Genomic DNA, 24,321 nt, shown 5'->3' on the forward strand with positions numbered 1-24,321 from the left:
TTTTTAAGTTGTGTCCACTCTACGGGGTGGGGGGGGGGAAGGGGGGGCACTATCATGCTCCTTCACAGTGAAGTCTGTTTTAACTCTGGTTAAATGCAAGGGCTTCCCCTCTTGACCACCAGATTTTAAGAGCCAATTATGGCTCCTCAGAGCATATATTTGTAGGCTTATCTGTGGTCAACTCTGGGGATCCAGACTTTGCAGCACTCTGGGTACCCTTCTACAAACAGTAGAAAAGAAAGTACATTTTACTCTGTATCTGCAAGTGATTTTTGAAAACCTCTACTGAGACATGAAGTGCAATAATTTATTGGGAACTATCTAGGACATAAATTTAGATATGTTCCTAGCTTTGGAATCCGTATTTCTCTGCATCAACCTTTGGGAAATTGTGGTCTTTGCGGTCCTAATAAGCAGAATACAGCCGACTTACCAGAGAATGTACAATATGTCAGTAGAAACCAAGCAAGACACGATTTCAGATTGTTCACATGCAGTTAGGTAAAAGGCACAAAACCCTGACTCCTCACCGTTTGAGAGTCGAGTGCAATGCCCATCCTTCTTATGTGTGAAAAAATCATGACATGTGACTGGAGGACAACAAGCTAAGGAGCCTGTGCTGTGTTTGGAAGGATTGTTCTGGTAGCCATACAGAAGTTAATATAAGATCCTTGGCGCAGGTAATAAGCAATTTGGAATAAAAAAGATTTTTCGATCCCTGGTTCCAAAACAGCCACGTATTTAAATGCTGTAGGTCTTTCTGACTCTGTTCCTTCAGTTTTGAGTTAAAATGAATTCCTTGGCCAAAATCCCAAAGCATTAATTCTTTGGGGGCTAAAAGAATTGTAAGACATGGCAGATCCTCAAGAAAAGTTTTAGGTCAGGTTGTAGACTTGAAAAGGAATTTTTTGTAGGGGTTCTCTTCAAAGTTAAAAACAGATCGTACTCAAGTCAAAAAAAAAATGGTACCCTCTTATAAAATGAGTGTATAATAAGAATATTGAAAGAATTAGGAGTGTAAACGATAAAAATGCATGAAGTAATTGGTCTCTTCAGAAGAAAGCACTCCATTAATACCGAGCTGTACCTGTCTGTCTCTCTGTGCACTAACTCTCTGTCGAAACGCACAGTGCAACCAGATCCACCCATTGGCCTCAACTGGACTCTACTGAACATCAGTTTAACGGGGATTCATGCAGATATCCAGGTGAGGTGGGAACCACCGCCCAATGCAGACGTTCAGAAGGGATGGATAGTCCTGGAGTATGAACTGCAATACAAAGAAGTAAATGAGTCCCAGTGGAAAACGGTAAGATATCATTACATATCACACTTAAAAATGCTTTGGCTTTTCTTCTTTTTATCTCAGCAACACCTCTCTCATTTATCATTGGACTTCCTTTTGACTTAATACCACATGCCCGTGCTGTATACTCCATATTTTCTTATTTGAGGGAAACGGATATGATCAGTAAAATATCATCTTGGAATTCTGTCCCACAGCAGGTGCTGACAGGGAGCTTATACAGAAGCCTATGGAAAGGAAGGAAAACTATTTCCCCAGTCATCCTCAGTGTCCAGTTTAACATTAGAACAAAATCGTGTACTCTAGCACTTAAGCTGTCTTTGGGGATGTGGCTAAACATGAGAAGAGTTATGATCGAGGCCAATAGTGAGCTATGGCTAAATATTCTCCCATGATCTTAGTCGCTACTGCTCACAAGACCCCCATTAAATTAAGTGCTGAAGTGACTCCAGGAGGGAAACAGAGGAAGGGAATTTGTCCCCTAGAGGTTTCAGAAGGATGTTTTGTTCCATACCTCAGGGGAGAATCAAGCTGAGAAGTTTTTGTGTAGGCAAGCAGCATGGATGTGGTTGACCTCTGAACTCCTTACCTCCTTGACAAATTCATGGGAACTGGGCACTTAGATAAATTCCACATGGCACACAACAAGAAGAAAAACAGGATTGTCTTGCTGCTCCCTGTATAACTAATTCTAAATCAGTCTAACCATAGCCAAGCCCTGGCCAAGCCCAGTGGATTCTGGCCAGTCATCAGGTCGTGCCCAGTGCCCTGACAGATTCACTCCCAAAATTTTGAGACACCAGGCCTGTCCATTCCATGTTCTGCTGAAAAAGAAGGCAATTTTGTCATTAAAGTTAATTTTGGAGCGGCTGTGAACAGTTAAATACTGGACTTTGCAGTACAGTTTCCAGAATCGTTTTAATTTAGATATCTGTTCCACTAACTTGGTGCAAAAATCCCTGGTTGGATGCAGAGTCAAATAAGACTTTCTAAATTCAGGTTTCGGTCAAACATTTATTCCACAGCCAGACAGTGAAAGGACTACCCCACACGAGGCACTGCACTGCGTACTCCAGAGCAGAGGTTGTCTGAGTGTGAACTGTGAACCCCCCGAGGGGTCCTGAGAGCCTGGCAGGGAATCCACAAGGTCAAGATTGTTTTCCTACTCATACTAAAATGCTATCGCCTTTTTTCACCATGTTGAGATTTGCGGCAATGGTACAAAAGCAATGGTGGCAAACCCACTGTCACCTGAGGAAAAATCAAGGCTGTCATTGCAAACCGCACTGGCAGGGTCACCATGCGCTCACAGTCAATGAGAGCGGAGAGCCAGCTTCACTGAGCAATGTCCTTGATGCAGCTGCATGTTTTATTTACTTTATTGAATCTCAACCTTTGACAACATAGCTTTTTTAAAAAAAATTTTTAAGATTTTATTTATTTTTGAGAAAGAGAGACAGAGTACGAGCAGAGGGGAGGCAGAGAGAGAGAGAGAGAAAGACACAGAAGCCGAAGCAGGCTCCAGGCTCTGAGCTGTCAGCACAGAGCCCAATGCAGGGTTTGAACTCACGAACCGCAAGATCATGACCTGAGGCGAAGTTGACACTCGACTGATTGAGCCACCCCAGCGCCCCTGATGACACAGCTTTTTAATATTCTGGATGACACAGGCCAAGGACACATAGCATACTTCTGCTGTACACTGAGTCCCCCACGGTTGTCTTAATAAAGCCAAGTTGCCAGCCAGATCAGCTGCTTTTCACGTGGAACGCCATTTTTGCTTGAAAGAACAACTGATAACCCCATAGATGGTTTCTCATAGTGGCGTTGGCAAGTATTTGGCAAACGTTTCTTGGAAAAGAATGAAGTGTGCTTATCAGTTCAAGAAAAACAATGGACGATAGTCGTTACCAATGATATTTGAACCTTCAAAGGAAAATCAGAGTTTTGGGAAACTTGCCTCTGCAGCAGTGAGCCTGGTAGCTTTCCCAATCTTTGAAGATTTTCCTGATGCAATGGTGATATTAGCCAAAGTGATTTTTTATATTGTATAATAAAATGTGTGAACATTTAGAAAATTTGCATAACTCAGTGCACGAGTATTTTCCAAATGCCAAATACATGATGTAACCAAAATCATGCATAGGGAGATGATCCATTCAAAGTGCTAGATGGAAAGGTGTATTTTCATGTAGTAAGGTAGGCAAGATTCATTGATACAGTTTCAGATTCCACACTGCAACTAACCTTTAAGGAATTACCATGTGTTATTTCCTAGTTGCAGTCCTATCTGACCGCATTCATGTAACATCCCCCAAGCAGATCTTATGCCTCTGGTATTTGATGCGTCTCATCCATTCTTCACACTGGAGCCAGAGTGATCATTCTAAAACACTCTCTCGCTTAACATTCTTTTAATAAAAACTCAAAAAATGCACATATCAAAATCCACTTTTTACTTGTATGATTCTGTGAGTTTTGAAAAATCCATAGAGCTTTGTTGCTACCACCAGAATCAGGATACAGAACAACTTATCATAACCTTCAAAAAATTTCCTCATGCTGTCCCTTTGAAGTCAAATCCTCCCAAAACCCTAATCCTTGGCAACTACTGATCTGCTCATCTCTGTAGTTTTGCCTTTTCCGGGAAGTCATACAAATGGAATGATATAATAAGTAACCTTTGGATTCCGGCTTCTTTCACTCCTCATAATGCATATGAGATTCATTCATATTGCTGAGTGTAACATTCCTTTTTATTGCTGGGAGTATTTCAGTGTACTATAAAACTGGTCATGTTCACTTTATTTCACATGATGGTTGTGAGTATTAAAAAAAAATCCATTTGGTGGAAGCTAGTTGAAAAATAGAAAGTTCCAGATTAATGTCAACACATGAGGGCACTTAGCACAGTGGTTCTGCCCGGACCTCATTTCTGTGTTCCACACTTGTACATCCAAATGCCTCCTGAACATATCCACTGGGATGCCTCATTGGCATCTCAAAAAAACAGCATGTTCAAACTTCCTCCTATCTCCCCAATTTCCCCCCTCAGTAAATGACAACATGTCGATAAAGTTGTTCAAATTTAAACCAGAATATTATTCTGACATCTATCTGTCTCTTAATCTTATTCCTTATATCCAAATAATTACCAGTTCCTATTGATTCATGCTCAAGTTATATCATGAACTGGTGTTATTATCAGTTCCTGTGTATTACTCTTTGCCCACTCCTTCCCCCACACTAAATCACTTTCCATGGCTCAGAGTGATCTTTGCAAAATCCATAGATTTCTTTATTAAATAACAAGATTTCTTAGATGTCTATCCATAGACATGTCTGTAAGTGAATATTTTGCTACTTTCTTTATCCAACAGAAGGTCACAATTACTCTGAACTATCCCCAGTATTGATTTTTCTGCAGGCAATCATATTTAATACCGTAGGCTAAGATGTGCCAATGGGCACTTTTTCAAAATTAACATTCCTTAGAAACTTAAAAAAAAAACTACCACTTGTTGAGTTTTGGTATTAGTGTTAAAGAAGAAAATCCACATGGACTGGCTGACTCAGTTGACGACTCTTGATCTCAGGGTTGTAAGTTTAAGCCCCACATTGGGTATGCAGATTACTTTAAAATCTTTTTAAAAGAATATCCACGTTATCTGAAAAGGCTATTAAAATATCCCTCCTTTTCCTCACTATATGTCTATGTGAGACCAGATTTTATTCATGTACTTCAACCAAGACAACACATCAGATTTAATGCAATACAGAAGCAGATGTAGCTCCTTTTCTCCGCCATCATGGTGTGTGCGGTTCACTGTTCCTCGCCACGTCTTCTCACAAAACTTTCAGCATCAAGTGATCCCTCGCCAAGAAACAAAAGCAGAATCATCCCATTCCCCAGTGGATTCAGATGAAAACTGGTAATAAAATCAAGTACAACTCCAAGAGGAGGCATTGGAGAAAAACCACGCTGGGTCTATAAGGGATTGCACATGAGATGATACACGTATTTATGTTGCATGAAGGTCATGTGTTCCTATCCTATTACTCTGTAAACATCACCACTACCTGAACAATAGACATGCTTTATCAGGGGAATGATTTTTCTCTGTTACTATGCTTCTGCACCAGTAGATTGGTTGGTAATATATGAGACCTTTTGTTTGGAAAAAAATAGAGAGAGAGAAGTGGATGTAAAAATACCACCATCTTGTATTAAGAAATCCATTAAAGAGATTTTGCAAAAATGTAAAACAAAGTCATTCTTCTCACTATAATTCTGTTGTCTTGCAAAGTATAATTTCTATAAAAATCAATTTAATACCATTTTTAAAATTTCTCAGTTTCAATTTCTAATACAGTAAATAGCAATAAGCATAACCCAAGTAAACCAAAACCTTTAGGATTCTCAGTGATTTTTAGGAGTATAAAGGAGTCCTGAAACAAAAAGGTTGACTACCTAGAAAAAGCAAAGGTGTGAATCCAAACATTAGCATTCTTAGATTTACGAATCATAGTTTCAACCCTGAAAGCCCAGTGCATATAGTTGTGTATCAGCTGATGCACAGATATGAAACTCACACCCTGAGGAAGGTGCATGGGAGCTTGGGACTCAGTCAATTGACCATTGAGGGCTGCATCCCAGCTTGGCTTTGTTTCACTTTTAATTGCATCTCTGCTCAATCTCATAAGATAGTCCAAAGGGGTCAGTTAACTTTTACTTCACTCACCTTTTATAAGTGAAGTTATATACTCATGGTATTTTTTACAAGGGTCTCAGACAGAGTTGTCATGAACACCATGGGTTTTCATGACTGAGTGGGTGACTCAGTCAGTTAAGCATCTGACTCTTGTTTTCTGCTCAGGTTATGATATCACGGTTCATGGGATTGAGCCCTGCATCAGGCTCTGGGCTGACAGCATGGAGCCTGCTTGGGATTCTCTCTTTCTTCCTCTCTCTCTCTGCCCCTCCCCCACTCTCTCTTTCTCTCTCTCAAGATAAATAAATGTTTAAAAAAATTGACCTCTGCTAAAGAAACACACCATCTAATTGGTTACGAGCACAAATGCCATAACCATAAAAACAAGTGAGGTTTGTAAGTGCCTGGGTGGTTCAGTCTGTTAAAGGACCGACTTTGGCTCAGGTCATGGTCTTGTGGTCTGTGGGTTCAAGCCCCGTGTCGGGCTCTGTGCTGACAGCTCAGAGCCTGAAGCCTGCTTCGGATTCTGTGTTTCCCCTCTTTTTGTCCCCCCCCCCGCTGGTGCTTTATCTCTCTCTCTCTCTCTCTCTCTCTCTCAAAAATAAATATTAAAATATTAAAAAAAAAAAAAACAAGTGAGGTTTGTAAGGTGGAGAGGAGGTGGAAGCCAGTGTTTTGCTGCTTATATCAGGAATTCAGGTTGCCAATGACAATATTGAATTTTGCCTTTTTTTAAAACTAAATACATTTTGAATATGAAAGTAATAGTCATGACCATGTAGTTGTTTGCAATTTGTTTACCTGCCAAATCAAGTTAAGAATTTATGGGGTTTTGGGGGTGCCTGGGTGGCTCAGTCAATTGAACGTCAGGCTCTGGGTTTCCACTTGGGTCATAATCCCAGTGTCATGGGATGGAGCCCCGTGTCAGCCTCCACGCTGAGCGTGGAGGCTGCTTAAGATTCTCTCTGTCTCTCCCTCTGCCCCTCTCCCCTGCTTGCTCTCCCACTCTCAAATAAATAAAATTTAAAAAAGGAATTTATGGGGTTTTTTTAAGACTTAATGTGTGGCATAGAATTATCCACAGTTATATGGGCCTTCTCTTGAGCACCCATTGTGTACCTGGTATTGAACTGGGCTTTGGAAATGCAAAGGTAATGAAGACCTTGTTTGCTCCAGGGAATTTGCAGAGTAATATAGAAATATAAGCAGTGAAATATAAGAAGTAATGTCTTCGTAATACTGATTATCTGTCAGGATGGAGTAGGAAAAAGGGCCAAGAAAGACTTCCTAGGATATCAGCAATACTTGCGTTGAGGATTGGCAGAGTGTAGGCCTTCCCTCAAAGGCAGGTGGCAGGGTTCAGTGCAGGCTGTGGGAGCCAAATCGAGTGGGGTGTGGCTTCTTTAGAGGGTTGGGAGAAGATAAAGAGAGGACCATCGGTCAAATCACTGATGGCCTCTTTTTAGTTTTGTTATTAGTGAAATCTATACTCTAATAATATTAGTTACAATAACAGAAATTAGGGCTTCAAAACTAGACACATACAGTTTAAAAAATATTTAAGGAAACCAATAAGGTAAGTTTAAAATTCAGAAGCTTGCCTTTAAAAATGCACTTTAGGTGGGGAGCCCTGGGTGGCTCAGTCGGTTGAGCGTCCAACTTCGACTCAGGTCATGATCTCACCCTCATGGGTTCTAGCCCCGCATCAGGCTCTGTGCTGACAGCTCAGAGCCTGGGGCCTGCTTCAGATTCTGTGTCTCCCTCTCTCTCTGCCCCCCCCCCACTCGCACTCTGTTTCTCTCTCAAAATAAATAAACATAATAAAAATTTTTTTAAATAAATAAATAAAAATGCACTTTAGGCATGCAAATATATCATATATTAAAAAGCTTCAAAAAAGATACAAACTAACCATCCCATGTACACATGGGGAAAAAATAGGGACTTTGTGAGTAGAAACTTACTGAGGTGAAAGGAAATTTATTGTAGAAGCTGCAGGCCCAGCCTCTGACTTAATAAGACAAATTATGAGAATCTTTTTAATGGAAAAATCCATGGTGTTGAAAATGTAAGTGTTCCTAATTTTCTATAAATGGTAACAAGGTGTTCTATCTGAAAACACATGAAAAGCACATATTGAATACCTACTTTGAGAATTTAACTTGAAGGAAAACACCATTATTACTTGGGTCTATTTCTTTTATGGCCTTATGTCTTAAAAGTCTAATAGCCTTATTACCCTTCCCCAGGAAGGTAAAAGAAGGGTTGTGGGACCTTGATTTTTGTTACCAAGGACTCTAGCGGCATGTCTTTGCAAATTTTGAATAGCAAATCATTTGAAGTACTTTTAAGCCTTCTAGAAGAAGCAGAATAGGTATGTAGTTGCTTCTAACAGAATAATTTAGACAACTGTGATTTTTCTAGGACCATTTCCAGTTCTGTGATCTTATGAGTGACTATCCAGAATTTCCAAAGAACAAACTCTGCGTGTGTGTGTGTGTGTGTGTGTGTGTGTGACTATAATTTGTTTTGGTGTAGAAATAATGTTGGGTTTTTTTTTCTGTTCTTACGTCTTCATGCAAAACTGTAATATCCCAAAGGGTAGAAAACGTATCTGTAGTTTTCTTTATAGTTCCACCATTCTCCATAGTAATTCTATTATGCTTTGATTGTATAGAATATCTGACGGCCTAGTACAAAAATGGAGTTGCAATTCTATAAACAAGCCTATTATTTCTTTGGGTTTATTCCAAAATAGCTTGGAGAACTGTGATCCATGTAACAAAATGTTTCTTAACAAAGTTATTTGCTTTGATCTTCCTTTAAGTGGCAAACTCCCCCTGTGCTATTTCACAGAATTCATTTTGAATACAGACGCAGAAACACTTTATAGAGTTGATTGCATTGAGTTGTTGTCTCGCTAACCAGTAAGTTTTATATTTTGTCTTGAAAGATGGACCCTGTATTGTCAACATCAGTTCCAGTTTATTCACTGAGACTAGATAAAGAATATGAAGTGCGTGTGAGATCCAGACAACGAAACTCTGAAAAATATGGCGAGTTCAGTGAGGTGCTCTATGTAACACTTCCTCAAATGAGCCCATTTGCATGTGAAGAAGGTAAAAGATTTAAAATGGCAGCCAACGTGGCTTTTGTCAATGTCGTAACATTGTTCAGATCACGATCCATTAGCTTCAAATGTCAGGGTGAGAGACCTCCAGTTCACAGTCTATAACAGATATTATTCATTACAGAAGGGGAAGGAGAACTTATTTTTTGAATTATTTAATTCAGGAATTGTCCTGGGGGAGGTGTAAGTTAGAGAGGAGAAGATGTACTAAGATATTAATGGGGGATATCTCTGGATATCAGAATTTCAGATGATTCTTTTATTTATATGTTTCCATACTTCTAAAATTTTCTATGAGTTTGTTTTGCATTTATAATCAGAAAAATGTTTTTCAAATACATAGTGAAGAAATACTGTGTATTTCAAATACATAGTGAAGAAATGGATGGATGGATGGATATGTGGCATCTAAAAGCCTACTATTGTGTCAGCATAGGTTGTCAATGCCAGCTGCTTAGTGGTTTTAGAAAGCTTAGGTATGGTTTTCACCGGGAGAAAGCCTTAATAAGTAGCATGCTAGTTATGTGCAAGGATAACATGGAACATTTGAAGATCTTATATAAGAAAAATACAAAGATAATGCAAGTTCAGAGAAATGAGATCTATGAATTCAAAATAAGAGAATTAAAACTTTTGATACAGACATAAAGAAGTCTGCCTAATAATGAACAATAAGTATATAAAGTTATCACTCCCACATGGGAATTAGCTATAGTGCATCTACAATTAAACACAGAGGGTTCACAGGGCTATGTATGAGGATGTGAAGTTTGTTAATGAAGCAATCACAAGCAATAGAGAAATTAAATTTATATTTTTGCATTGATGGTACAAGTAAAATCCATGATACTAAATAGCACTTAAATGAAAATGCCTGTAGCACTGTTTTTTTTTTCTAAGTTCTAGTTAACAGGCTTATTATTTTGTATAATATTTGATATACTGAAATTCTGGTTTCGAAAGTAAATTTGCCACACACCCTTTAAGCTTCTTGTGATGCCATTTAATTCAGTTAGCATAGATTTTTTTAACTGATTTTTCCTTCCAAAAATTGTTTTCCTTAAAAAAAAACCTGAAGTTCTAGCTTTGTTATGTTCCTGAATACATACGGGAACTGTCATTGATACTCTGCAATTGATACAAAGTTACAGATACCACAAGATATAAAATGGTATTCTCTCCTCCATTAATTCTTTATGCTATACATAATATCTCCTTTGGAGATTTTAATAACTGAATAAGAAAAAAATAAGAAAGGAACATTACAGCACAAAATCTTACTTTTAATAAAGCAACATTAAGGTAAACTCCACCTGTCTTTTTTGTGTAAAGTGGATAACCTTGATGAGGATGTGGAAAAAAGGGAACCTTCCTGCACTGTTAGTGAGAAAGTAAATTGGAGCAGCCACTATGGAAAACAGTATGGAATATTAAAAATAGAGTATTAAAGTATGGAGTATTAAAAATAGAAATACCATACAATCTAGTAACTCTACTATTGGGTATTTATACAACAAAAATGAAAATACTAATTCAAGTGCGTATATATATATATATGTACATATATATATACGTATATATGTACATATATATATATGTACATATATATATACGTATATATGTACATATATATATATATATATATACACATCCCCATGTTCATTGCAACATTATTTGCATCAGCCAAGATATAGAAGTAACCTAAATGTCCATCAATAGGTGAATGTATAAAAAGATGTGATTTATACACACACACACACACACACACACACAGGAATATTATTTGGCCATAACAAGAATGAACTCTTGCTATTCACAACATAGATGAAGCTAAAGGGTATAATTCTAAGTGACAAATACCCTGTGATTTCACTTATATGTGTGATCTAAAAAAAAAAAAAAAGAACAACAAAAAAGCAAGATGGAAACAGACTCATAAAAACGGAAAGCAAACTGGTGGTTGCTAGATGGGAGAGCACAGGGAGGATGGGTGAAATAGGTAAAGGGGATTAAGCGATACAGACTTGCAGTTATAAAACAAATAAGCCACAGGGATGAAAAGTACAAGATAGGGAATGTAGTCAATAATATTGTAATAGCATCGTATGGTGACAGGTGGTAACGACAGTTATCATGGTGAGAACTGAGTAATGTTTGAAACTGTTGAATCACTATGTTGTACACTTGAAGCCAAAATAAGATTGTATGTCAACTATATTTCAATTAAAAAGTGGGTAACCTCTTGGTAAGTGGTAAGAACACTGGGGACCTACTGCAAGCAGCTGGTAGGCACTCAGTCTTAAGAAATGAGATAGAAGTGGGGCACCTGGGTGGCTCAGTCGGTTAAGTGTCCAACTTTTGATCCTGGCTCAGGTCACAGTCTCATGGTTCATGCGATCAGGCCCCACTTCGGGCTCTGAACTGACAGCACGAAGCCTGCTTGGGATTCTCTCTCCCTCTCTCTGCCCCTCCCCTGCTGGCATGCATTTGTTCTCGTTTGCTCTCTCAAAATAAATCATAAACTTTGGGGGAAAAAAGGTTAAAAAAAGAAAAAATTTTTAATTTTCAAAAAGAAATGAAACGGAAGTTTTACAAACAGATTCCCCCAAGTCTGTTAACACGTATACTAAAATCTGAAAAATGGGAGCCCCAGTAGTGATCTTCTATCACAGGATATTTTTTAAGCTGTAAAATACATGATCTTCATGTCTAAGAAGTTTCAGTCATGATTCAAAAATAGAAACTCTGCCTCCATCTTTTTGATATATCCTCAGTCTGGAGGATTAAAAAAAAAAATATTACCACACTTAAAAAAAAAAAAAAAGAAAAAAAGAAAGAACCAAGTAGACATTATTTAGGTAAAGTAGTATGTTAACAAACAGCACTTTTTTCTAGAGCTGAAGCCACTAATGATGCACCCTGAACACATAAGGTGCTTAATTAAAGGGGTTGCTGCAGGGGTTTTTTTAATGCAAACATGGATTGTGCTTAAATTGTTTGCTGTTTCTTCATTTCGATTTTTTTTTCATATGTGAAAGGATTTGAAGCAGTGGACAGAAATGTTCTTGGGAAAGAAAATACTCCAAATCATTGCATTCTGTTTTAGTGATTAGCAGGAAAAATCGGTGACTTTACTAGATGAATACAAATTAAGAAATCTTTTTATGTGAAAAAGGAAAGTGAAATGTAAACTTCAACTATTCCTAACCCTATGAGTGAGATGCTATTCTTGTGTGTTTCAGATTTCCAGTTTCCATGGTTCTTAATTACTATCTTTGGAATATTTGGGCTAACGATGATACTATTTTTATTCGTATTTTCTAAACAGCAAAGGTAGGTGGGAAATGGTCTAATATTTAGATGTTTTTTCCAGTGTTTAGATTTCCATATGTGTTTCCATTTGTTACTTGATATTTTCTTTTGCAAATCATGAGTGAAAAATTTAATTAATGCAGTAAAATATTATCCCTAGGTATACATTTACCACGTTGTTGTGTTCATCATAGAGAATTCACAGGTGTCTTTTCTAACTGGGAAGTTGTATAGGACACAGGACGCTGAGGCTAGCGACTGCACACCTTGTGATATGAACCTCCTTCACAAAATCATTACCTCTGAGCTGCCCCTTGACCTCTTCAGAGTCCTGAACGAGCAGGCCCATCCACTCTAGGATGACAAGGTGGCACAGAACCTTTGGCTGAGTTTGACACAGGCCTAAAATAGAAGCAAATTTAAAAGGCGAACTAAAGCCACCTAGATAATTCAATCTAATATAACCATTTTAGACTTCGTATGATGGCGATTTCAAGTAAATCTGGGTTTTCTTTAAATTATTAAATTTTATTTCAATGTTACAAAGTACCTGAATTTGTAAATACAGCTACAATGCTTTCTAAGGTTGAGGAGATTCTATTCTGTATTGGTGTTGAAGACTTGGTTCCAGCTATTATTCTGCTACTGCTGTTTGATTATCCCCTTAATTTCTCCAGGCTGCATGTTCTCATCAATAATATGAGGATGTTGGATTATAATGAGGCTTAAATGTCCCTTGAGCTGTATGAGCTATCACTCTCTGTTTTTCTCCCTGAAAGAAATTCCGTACAGACTGGAAATAGGAATATAGGAAATGTTATTGGTACTGATTGCAAATTTTCTTACTTTTAGAGTATTTTTTTAAGTCCCCTGGGTTAATCCTGCCCCTTCTCCAAGACTAGGGTGACTAACACTCCCGGTTTTCCTGGGAGTTTGAACACCGAAAGTCCCGTGTCCTGGGAAACCCCTCAGTTCCAGACAAACCAAGGTGGTTGGCCATATTTCCTAGAACTAAAGACATGTTCTCCAGCTGAAGCCAAGAGACATCTACAAATCAAAATAGGGTCTATGTGAACACATTGCAAAAGCTTTTTAATTAGAGTAGCATCTCCAGCTTCATACTGTAAACCAATGGGAAAGCAGAAGTCATTCTGCAGAATTTCATTTTTATCTAACTTTTTAACAGCATTTCTTTTACAAGCATGAGTGTTATAAAGCCTGACAATATGGTTTTCATTTGTTGGGGGGAAATAGTAAATGTAAATAAATTTATAGAATTTTAGGCAATTTATATATTTAAATAATGCCAACAACAGAAGAGTCAAATAATTCTGTTGATTAATTTGAATTCATTGATCTATATCATTGATGGACTAATTTATATATAAGTACAGTAGACATACCCACTATGTATATAAAGTAATTCACTCTTAACATAAGCTGTCAATTTTGAGTCTTTGTGAAGGCCATGTAAATTTGTTATATTGGTTAATTATATTAGCTACCAATATTTCAAAGAAAAAATAATTCTCTCAACAAATAGGATGTTAAAGAAAATATATTAATCTTTGTATAAAAGAGTTTTCTATGAATAATGAAGCTCTTAACTTCAATGCTTAGTCAGAATTACCAAATTATAAAATTGTTCTGAAATCTTTACTGTACTCTCACATTTCCTGTACTAAATAAGTTCTTTATAGAAAAGAATTAGTTTTGTTCTTTCATTTGCCCATAAAAACCCTTGTCATGGTCTAAATTTCCATGTTCCAACGAAAGTAGGAAACAGGAGAAAACAGTTGTCAACAGGTGTGGAAAGAACATGAAGTTCTAATGATTAAAATGATCCTCCAGGGGCACCTGGGTGACTCAGTTGGTTGAGTGTCTGACTTCAGCTCAGGCCGTGACCTCCTGGTTCGTGGGTTTGAGCCCCGCATCAGGCTCTGTGCTGACACCTCAGAGCCTGGAGCCTGTTTCAGATTCTGTCTCCATCTCTCTCTGCCCCTTCCCCACTCGCACTCTGTGTCTCTCTGTCTCTCTCTCTCTCTGTCTCTCTTAAATATAAATAAAACATTAAAAAAATTTTTTTAATAAATAAATAAGATGATCCTCCAAAGAATGAGGTTCTTATGTCAGCTTTCCCCAGAATGTTAGGGCTCTAAAGGGCTCAGGTTCTACATTTTGTATGAAGTTTTGAGTCCATGCCACTTTTCCCTTTCCATGTTTATAATGTGATTTGGATTTGAATAAAATGATGGCAAAGTCACAAACATAGCTTCAGGCCAGGTTATCTTTACTCTGTATTCAGTCATTCTCACCATACACTCATCCCAGCCTTTGAGCTATTACTAACGGGGAAAGAAACAACTGAATCAGCATCAGACAGGAGTGGCAAACTGGCAATCTGAAAGCCAAGCTCAGCCTGCAGATCTTATGTTTTGTTATTTTATGTATTTGATTTTGGAGTAAAAATTTTGCTACAAAATGTTTACAAACTAGGGAATTTCCACACAAAAACCCAGATTTCCAGGTCATGTTTAAAATCTGAAAGATCTCGTGACATTCAGTTGATATTCCTGCGTGGCAACATGTGTTGAAGCAGAGGACCAGCTGTTCCATTTGGGAAGGATATGTGTTCTCTGTGACCATTCCCATCCCTCCCTTTGACATGCAACAGGCCTGCTTCGTGCATTTGCATCACCTGCTTGAGCCCTATAGGCTGCAGGCTCTGTTACCCTGGCGGGAAGTCAACTACAAGTCCAAGAAAGCTAACATGTGCCTAAATGCATTATACTCTGCAAATCAAGAGGCAAACATAACAAAGTCAAGCATTAGACATTTAGGAATCTTTGTTTCCTGCAATTACAATTATGTTGCATTTTTCTATGTTTTTGACATTTGAAATATTCATTTAGAGATGTAGGACCAAATAACACAGCAGCGTGACAGAAGGCAAAAGGCCTGGGTTTGGGGGTTAGGTACTTTGGATTTGAGCCCCAGCTGTGCCAAGTATTAGTGTATGATTTGAGTACCTTCCTTAAACCTCTAAATCTTTCCACAGATAATATCTGCCTCCCTGGTAGTTATAAGAACAAATAAAATGTTTAGTGTCTGGTTGACAAACTTGTTTTCTAAAGGCCCAGATAGTAAATTTTTAGGCTTCTGGAGCCATGAAATCCTTGTCACAACTACTCAACTCTGCCACCGTGGCATGAAAACAGTCATAACAATATCTAAACTAATGAACATGACTGTGTTTCAATAAAACGTTATTTACAAAAGCAGAGAACAGACCAGATTTGGCCCTCAGACCATCATTTACTAGCCCATAGATTAGTGTGAAATATATCTTATGGTGTCTGTTTTATCAGAGGCATTCCAAAAAAATGGTAGCAACTATTAATAATTTATATTTTTTCTGTATCTTCTATTCATCAGTAAAAATCTGTTTTAACACTTGCTCCGCTAAGTAAACCTAGTGGAGGCTACTTACAGCAATTTAAAAAGTGAAATTTGGCTTATTCCTTGGTTAGGTAAAAAGGCAAATGGAAATATTCAGAAGATGGGTTCCCTATTGAATAGACTAGACGATCCATTCACATTAAGTGGAATATCAACTAATATCCAAAAAGCAGATTATCATCCCTGCCTAACAGTGGTGCCTCTGACTCTTGTTGTTTTAAAACAATAAATGAACTGACTAGAATAGCTAATCTCTGAGCTTTATTCCAGAGCTGCAATGTTAATTTTAAGACACAAATTCTAGTTATGCTATTAACAAAATAGATATATGAGGTATTCAAGTTTATTCAAGAAATGTTTATTGAGTACCTTCTATGTGCCAGGAGTTGTTCTAAGTGCTAGGGATACAATAAACTGCAAGACAGGCAGAAGAGACATTGAAATGAATCATGATCAAGAAATAATTTAAATATTGGGAACAGAAGATTCAAGCACATCATAGAATTGGGTATATAAATCCATATTGATCAGTTAGAGATAGCTCAAGTGTAGCCTTTCCCAACTGAAATGAAGCCTGCAATGACACCTTGGTTTATGAGATCATCTTAGGTAATTTTATGATTAATGTGAGCTGTGTGGTACAAACTTATCTCAATTCATCCCATTTTTGAGGGTGCAAATAATTTTGGCTTCAAGTGAATCAGCTCTTCTTTCTTTCTTTTTTCTTTCTTCCTTCCTCTTTTCTGCAAACTACTGATGAGATGTACATTAAAATTGCCATCCTTATAGATGAAATGGAAATTGGCTTCAGATAGAGTCAGATTTCTCATTCCCAAATACTGCTGCTGGCTGTCAATAAAGACATAAGGAAAAAAAGATTATGTTTTATTTATTTTTTTAATATATGAAATTTATTGTCAAATTGATTTCCATACAACACCCAGTGCTCATCCCAAAAGATGCCCTCTTCAATACCCATCACCCACCCTCCCACCCCCCCATCAACCTATTATGTTTTATTTAAATTGACTTCACATGAGGGCTTTTTGTTAATTTTTGTTGCTTTTTTCTTCTTCTGTAGTTTTTCCTCATCATTTACTGCTTACTATTTTCTTTCTCATACTCCACTTATATGGACTACCAGAATATTTGGAATAAGTAATAGTTCTATTAATATTTTATTCCTATCTTTTGAAACACGAGAATGTATAACTTTGCAGATATGTCAAACCAAAATTTTATTTGTTTTCAAGGATTAAGATGCTGATTCTTCCCCCAGTTCCAGTTCCAAAGATTAAAGGAATTGATCCAGATCTCCTCAAGGTACCCAATAAATTATCTAAGGCCTAGATAACACTAATTAAATACCACGTGAAGCATACTGTCCTATGTTGAGAGCTTTTGCAAGCTATGTGTATCCCATTCCATTTTTAACCCCTCTGGAGAAAAATGTTTCAAAATAATAATGTATCTCTTAAAATTATGAGAATGTCTTATGATGTATTTGAAAGTTCTACACTAATGTGTTTATTATATGGCTTTGTTGCTATCGCTTTTCTTGTGACCATAATTTTAGTCTCTGAATGTTATTTGTGAAAACATTTAATCATTATGAGTTCCTTTTGATAGGTTTCATTTTCTTTCTGTTTCCTAGGAAGGAAAATTAGAAGAGGTGAACACAATCTTAGCCATTCATGACAACTATAAACCTGAATTCTACAACGATGACTCTTGGGTTGAATTCATTGAGCTGGATATTGATGACCCCGATGAAAAGACTGAAGGCTCCGACACAGACAGACTTCTAAGCAATGACCATGAGAAATCACTTAACATCCTTGGAGCAAAGGATGATGACTCTGGACGTACCAGCTGTTATGAACCTGACATTTTGGAGACTGATTTCAATGCCAGTGACATGTGTGATGGTACCTCAGAGGTTGCTCAGCCACAGAGGTTAAAAGGGGAAGTAGATCTCTTGTGCCTTGACCAGAAGAATCAAAATAACTCACCTTCTACTGATGCTACCCCTACCACTCAGCAGCCCAGTGTTATCCTAGCAAAGGAAAACAAACCAAGACCGCTTCTTATTAGCGGAACTGAGTCAACTCATCAAGCTGCCCATACTCAGCTGAGCAATCCGAGTTCACTGGCAAACATCGACTTTTATGCCCAGGTAAGCGACATTACTCCAGCAGGGAGTGTGGTCCTTTCCCCAGGCCAAAAGAATAAGGCAGGGATATCCCCGTGTGACATGCATCCAGAAGCGGTCTCACTCTGCCAAGCAAACTTCATCATGGACAACGCCTACTTCTGCGAGGCAGACGCCAAAAAGTGCATCGCTATGGCCCCTCACGTCGAGGCTGAATCACGTGTGGAGCCAAGCTTTAACCAGGAAGACATTTACATCACCACAGAAAGCCTTACCACTACCGCTGGCCAGTCTGGGACAGCAGAACGGGCTCCGGGTTCTGAGATGCCTGTCCCAGACTATACCTCCATTCACATAGTACAGTCTCCGCAGGGCCTCGTGCTCAATGCCACAGCCTTGCCCTTGCCTGACAAAGAGTTTCTCTCATCGTGTGGCTACGTGAGCACAGACCAACTGAACAAAATCATGCCGTAGCCTTTCTTTGATTTCCCACAAGCTACATATTGAATGGTGAGGAGCTGGCTAGGGCATGAGTGCTTACACCAAAACAATGTTTAAACTTTTGGGGGGGGATGGGGGGAGCGGATTCTAAATGCCTTTTTCCTGAAGTGTTGAAAGATAATATTAAAAAAGAAACAAGAACGCCTGATCAGATAGATATTCCTATTGTGAACTGTAAATATTTTAAAGAATCGTCTCAAAGACTGTTTAGTGGCAGTGATTGTCTTGTTAATGTGGGTGTTAATTTTGTGATACTAAGCATTGAATGGCTGTCTCTAATGTATAGTAAATCAAGCTTTTTGAAAAAGCAAAAAATCAGGTGGCTTTTGCAGTTCAGGAAAATCGAATGCAAATCAGAGCACAGGCCAATGTTTTTTAGATAATCCGGAACTAAAATTATAGGTAAGAAGGCAAGAAATAGTTTGGATATGTAAAACATTTATTTTGACATAAAATTTATAAAGGTATTTTTAAGAATTTACACTACAAGCATGGCTATTTTATATTACACTACACGCTGTGTACCGTAGTTCATGCAGACCCATCTGGAGAATGTAGCAACCGCACTCTAAAGCCGGTTTAATGCTTTGGTCAGTCCACCTAAAGAAAAACAAATAAGCAAATTAGTTTTTTACGCAGCCCTTTTTGTACCTCCCAAAACTCCTTAAGCAATTCTGAAATGATTGTTGTTACCTGCATTATTGGCACATGCTTGTCTTAATTTAAATTTTTAAAGAAATATTTGTTAATTGAGACAACTTTTAAGATGTATGCACAGGTCTACTCATCGTGAACCAAACCAAAACAAACAAAAGACTCTTTCTTACCCAAATTTCGGCTCAGGTCAGAGAGCTCCCTACTAAGAGAAGGAGAGGGTATTAGCTGGTCCTTACTGACAGGCTGCTCAGGGGCTATTGTTGCACACGGAGTGAGTGTTTAGGCAGGCAGATCATGAGTGATGGCCCCAGAACCTTTGTAGTAGTATCTCTTCTAACACAATGTGATTCTCTTGCACAGTGACCTAAGAAGGGAATAAAGTACAAGAAGCATTTTGTAAGTGGAAGCAAATTGAAAATGAAGTTAACCAGATAATGGAACCAAAAGATAAAGAAATATACCCACTATTCATTGTAACAAGAAACAGAAGAAACAAGATTTCCAATCCCCTCGGATAAGTCAAAATGTTCTTAAACCAATGGGGAAACTTTCTTCCTCACCCAACTCTTTCTAGGGTTTATTTAAAGTAGCAAAGAAGTGTCCTCATTTTTTATTTCCCCTCTGAGTGGATTGGCCTCCAAGAGGGCAGTCAGAAGAGAAAGAAGCGTCCTGAAGTAACGTTGAAATTATCGTTCAACATCATTCTTGGGAGCGTTGGGATTATTCCCCAAAAGGTTTGTCCAAAGAGAAGAATCTCATCTCACTGAAAAATGCTTCTCACTTTAAGTTTTGGTTTTGTGTTTTGTTTTTTTTTTTTTTACATTTAATGAAACTTTAAAGTTAGCTTTAACTTAAATAGTATTTGCCATTTAGCTCAGACCTTTTTAGGAAACAGGCTTAATGGTTGGTGATTTTAAATTCCCTCTTTCTTGTGGGAAGGACAGTGAAAAGCTAGAACTGGGTGTTCCAAGTTCAACATGTTACTTTGTAATAGGTGTTTAATAGAACTTTTCTGCTACCTTGCTGCTATAGTTTTCTCTAAGAGCTACATAATTTAGTTTCATATACAATTTCATCAGTGTAGAACCTAATTCAACTTAAAACCTAATTCAACTTAAAACTGTGTGCTTGGGAAAACTATCTTACTATTTCACCATAGGCTGACAACAATTTCTATAGCCAAAAATAGCTAAATACCTCAATCAGTCTCAGAATGTCATTCTGGTACTTTGCTGGCCACACAAGCCATTATTCACTAGTATGACTAGTTGTGTCCTGCAGTTTATATTTAACTCTCCTCATGTCTGTGGATTTTTTTCCTTCAAAGTTTAATAAATTTATTTTCTTGGACCCGTGGTGGCATGCTTCTATTGTCAAACACCCACATGAAAGGCACCCTACACCAGACCGCATGCTCTTCAGTTCTCATTGGAAGGGGAGCTGAGCACAATTAGTTTAAACACATTGGCAATGGATGTGGAGATTTTTGTTATGTGCTGGCAGCTCCCTCCCTCTCTTTTTGAGGAAGCAGGAGCCCAGCTCAAAATTACTATTCCAGCTTGCCTGGACTGTGCCTTCTCCTTGGCTGTAACACCTCGTGGGCAGAGGCTCTTAGAGCCATGTTTGGATGCAACATAGCATGTATGACATGAGGAGTCGGGAGAGTGAGGAGGAGAAGGTGGTGCTTGTGTTGCAGGATTTGTTATTTTACCTCCATACCCGGGTCCGTTGTCTCGCCGCTTCGAAGAATGACACAAAATAAAATGAGCAACGGGTAAAAGTTTATTAGAGTCTAAGACCAGAAAGTAGAAATAGTAGCAAAGCTCTCTCTGTAGAGAGGGGACATTCGAAAGTGAATGCCCACGGACGATAGGCAAGGGTCTTTGTTTTAGAAGGTTCCGGTCAGCACCCCTCTCCCTTCCCCCTCGTTCCTTCTCAGGTCCTACCCTTACTGACTGATAACTCTAGGTGCTGGGTTGTCCATTCCTGATTGGCTCAATCATTGTATGAGGGATGGTCTATGGCCATACTGTTCCTTGGGTCTGGGTCATGTGTTTTATGCTCTACTTATGTTTAGTCAGGTCTTTTGTCAAATTCCTGAGGGGAACCCCAGGGAGAGTAGTGGGTGTCTGTTACATTCTTAAGAGGAACCTTAAGCCCAAGGGGCTTTGCTGTGGTCAGACGCTCCCAGCATTGTTCCTAAATATGTGGTTTTTTCCCCACTCGGAGACCTCAGGTCCTAACCTCTCCCTCTCTGCCTATTTTGTCCTAGCTTTTCCCTCTCATACTTGAGCATTGCCTTGAAGCTACACTTCTAGCTGGAGCACGTTGCCCAGGAGGAGGGAAGGCAGGCCTTCTGTCCCACGCACACACTGGCACAAGTGTGTCACACTAGATACTTGTCATCACGGGAAGGACAGAAGTCAGGCCCGCATGGGGATGCCCGGTAGGTAGGTTGTGTCAGAGCCTGAAGGAGCAATAAAGCCATGAAGCGCAGATTCCTCCTCAGGAGACAGGCTCAGGTGGGTTAACTAATAAATCACAGTCTCTTGTGCAGGCACCAGGTCCATGAAAAGTGAGGATGGAGTGATGGTGTGAAGCCCACGGAGCAATGATTTATTGCCGCAGCAAGTTGAGTGCAAACCGCCACAACTTTTCGTTACACGAGAGGGTTTGCGTTCAATCCAGAAATAATTCTCTACCTGCTGCCTCTGCCCTTTGAGCAGCTATTACCTGAAAGAACTATGGGTGAAGCCTCAGGGTTTCCCTACTCCTTCCTTTGCAAATATGGTTTAGAAAATCACGTCTCTTCTGTCACTAAGATATTGGAATACACACTGCCTTAACATTACAAACCAAATAAAACCTCACCACTTTAAGCATGAAATATTTATTTCTTACAGATGCTGTAGAAAACTCAGCCTTGTGGTATTACAGGCTTCTCAGTCTTATGGGGTGCTTCGAGGTATCAGGGGTGAAGGGAAAAGAAGACCTCTTTACTTCCTTGGGTTGAAAGGGCACAACCCTTTCTATGACAGAACATTAGTGTCCTGTTGAAGATGGCCACACATGTGTTTTTCTGTATTTAATCTTCTCATTGGTTCTACTCAGACCTACTAACACTGAAGTCTGCTCCCGTTACATATTTACACAGTTTTACACTAAAATACTAAATGTTCGTGTTCTCTGCTTAGGGTAAGAAATAGGGGGGAAATTGCACATTACTTAAATCCAAATGCTTTAGTTTAGAATCCAAGATCTACACAATTTGCCCAGTCTCCTTTGCTAGCTTAATATGTGAAGGCTATGCACGAAGGGTACAGCTTCTGAATAAGAATTTGACCTTTGGTTAAGATTCAAGCTCTGTTCTTTTGGAAATCTAATAAGGGTATTATGCCAACTATATTAACTTAGGCAATTAGCATCTCTATGTCCTTGCCTATTCCTCTTCCTGCACCCGAAAACCTCCCAATTACTAAACCTACCTGTTGGAATTTCCCTGATCCCTCATGGCCCCACTCAAATGTCTCCTTCTTGCAGTCCCCAGTTCCCGTCACATTAAGTGATCATTCCCCTCTTGAAACCATTTTTAATGGCGTTTATAACACTCTGGTTGTTAGGTCCCCTAACAACCATGTAAGATGGGTGGTGTACCAACATGTATCCTGGAGCATAAATGTTCTCTACAATGTTCTTAAATGAGTACTTCTGTGGTCACATAAAAGTTTGGAAAACACTTCACACTACACTTCCCTCTGGGAGAGCCAGTGTGCCTATTGACATTTTAAAGCTTCTACAAAACACCTGCGTGCACACACATGCACCTGTTTAAACTCAACACGTCATTCCCTACTTTATTTAACAGCCAAAAATATAATGGCGAAAGAGCACCCATTATTATATCTATTAACACTTGGGAAGAGCTGCTCTGAGAATTCACAGGCCTAACACAAAATGAAGTTATAATAAATTTCAGATGAATGTGAATCTGAACAAAGCATCTTTATGTGACGCCATTAAGCTTGCTTTCTCAGCAACACTTCTCATATAAAAGGCAAAGCAGCTACACCTTTAAAATAACCACAGATTTTTCACAATTCAGATGCATTACTTGTTTTCATATATGGAATGACATTTTCTAAGAGCTTGGAGGTCTTAGAGCATTTGTTGTCCTCTCTGTGCCAAGGACTTTCTATCTCCTTGAGGAAACAGACATTGAATTTCCTACCTCTTCGGCTGGAAGACTGGAGGAGAATGCTTAACACGTGAGACTTACCAACATCAACAAAACTCTTAGTCTCAGTGCACCTCGTTTTGTCTCAACTAAGGTTTATAACACAGAAATGCTTATATCACTCTTCATGAAAAGGAGCATATTTTGCTTCTGTAAAGCTCCAGAACAATATGTATCTGTTACTACCTGAACAAAAATAATTCATTCCTTACTGCCATCTGCTGAGTTTTGAAAAAAATACCCAGACGGAACTTCAAACATAATAAACTTTTGCACAATAGGCCCAGGAAACAGTCTTTGCAGGGTATACAGAAAAGCAATTTTCTACTGATTTTTTTAAAAGAATCTATACATGATTGTTCTGTGGGCATTAAGAGATTTTACCAATATTTTCTGTAAGCATGAAATAATTTGTCAGGAACTTGCATGCCCTTTGGATTTTTTATTATAGTACCATTGGGAAAGCCAAAGTAGAAAGATTTGTATTGTTAGCTTTTTTTTAAATGGTACCAAATGATAAAAATTATTTGCATAGGATTTTTATTTCATAAAGCACTTCCATATGTAATATTTCATTTAAACATAACAAATATGTGTTGCAGACAACCCAAAACATTACTTTTAACATTTTACAGGAGAGAAGACCAAGGCTCAGAAAACCTAATAGATTTTCCCAGAGTTAACTAACTAGTAAGAGATAGAGCCAGGACAAAAATACAGAACTTCTGACTAGTGCAGTATTCTAAAAAAGGGGAGGTGATAACATTTCTTGATGAGGGATGAGGGAGTTTCTGATCCTATTCATAGTCTGGAGAAAATGGAAAATAGTTTTATAATCTCCATGGATCCAAAGAACCA

The 24,321-nt window shown here is 38.4% G+C and overlaps 1 protein-coding gene and 1 pseudogene across 10 annotated transcripts in view; both read left to right on the forward strand.

The window, feature by feature from the left end:
* GHR (growth hormone receptor) overlaps positions 1-20,579 on the forward strand; it is a 274,434-nt gene extending 253,855 nt beyond the window's left edge. For all 10 annotated transcript variants that reach the window (XM_086678108.1, XM_086678072.1, XM_086678061.1 and 7 more), the window contains 5 exons: positions 1,131-1,309; positions 8,972-9,137; positions 12,391-12,481; positions 17,173-17,242; positions 17,574-20,579. In XM_086678108.1, coding sequence (XP_086534234.1) covers positions 1,131-1,309; positions 8,972-9,137; positions 12,391-12,481; positions 17,173-17,242; positions 17,574-18,545 — 1,478 coding nt within the window. In that variant the 3' untranslated portion in view covers positions 18,546-20,579. The remainder of the gene's footprint in view (positions 1-1,130; positions 1,310-8,971; positions 9,138-12,390; positions 12,482-17,172; positions 17,243-17,573) is intronic.
* Positions 5,076-8,965, forward strand: LOC147584093 (large ribosomal subunit protein eL39-like; annotated as a pseudogene).
* Positions 20,580-24,321: the final 3,742 nt, after the last annotated feature.

The sequence above is a fragment of the Puma concolor genome, chromosome A1, assembly GCF_028749965.1.
Source record: "Puma concolor isolate L17-30 chromosome A1, mPumCon1.1.hap2, whole genome shotgun sequence".
NCBI lineage: Eukaryota > Metazoa > Chordata > Mammalia > Carnivora > Felidae > Puma > Puma concolor.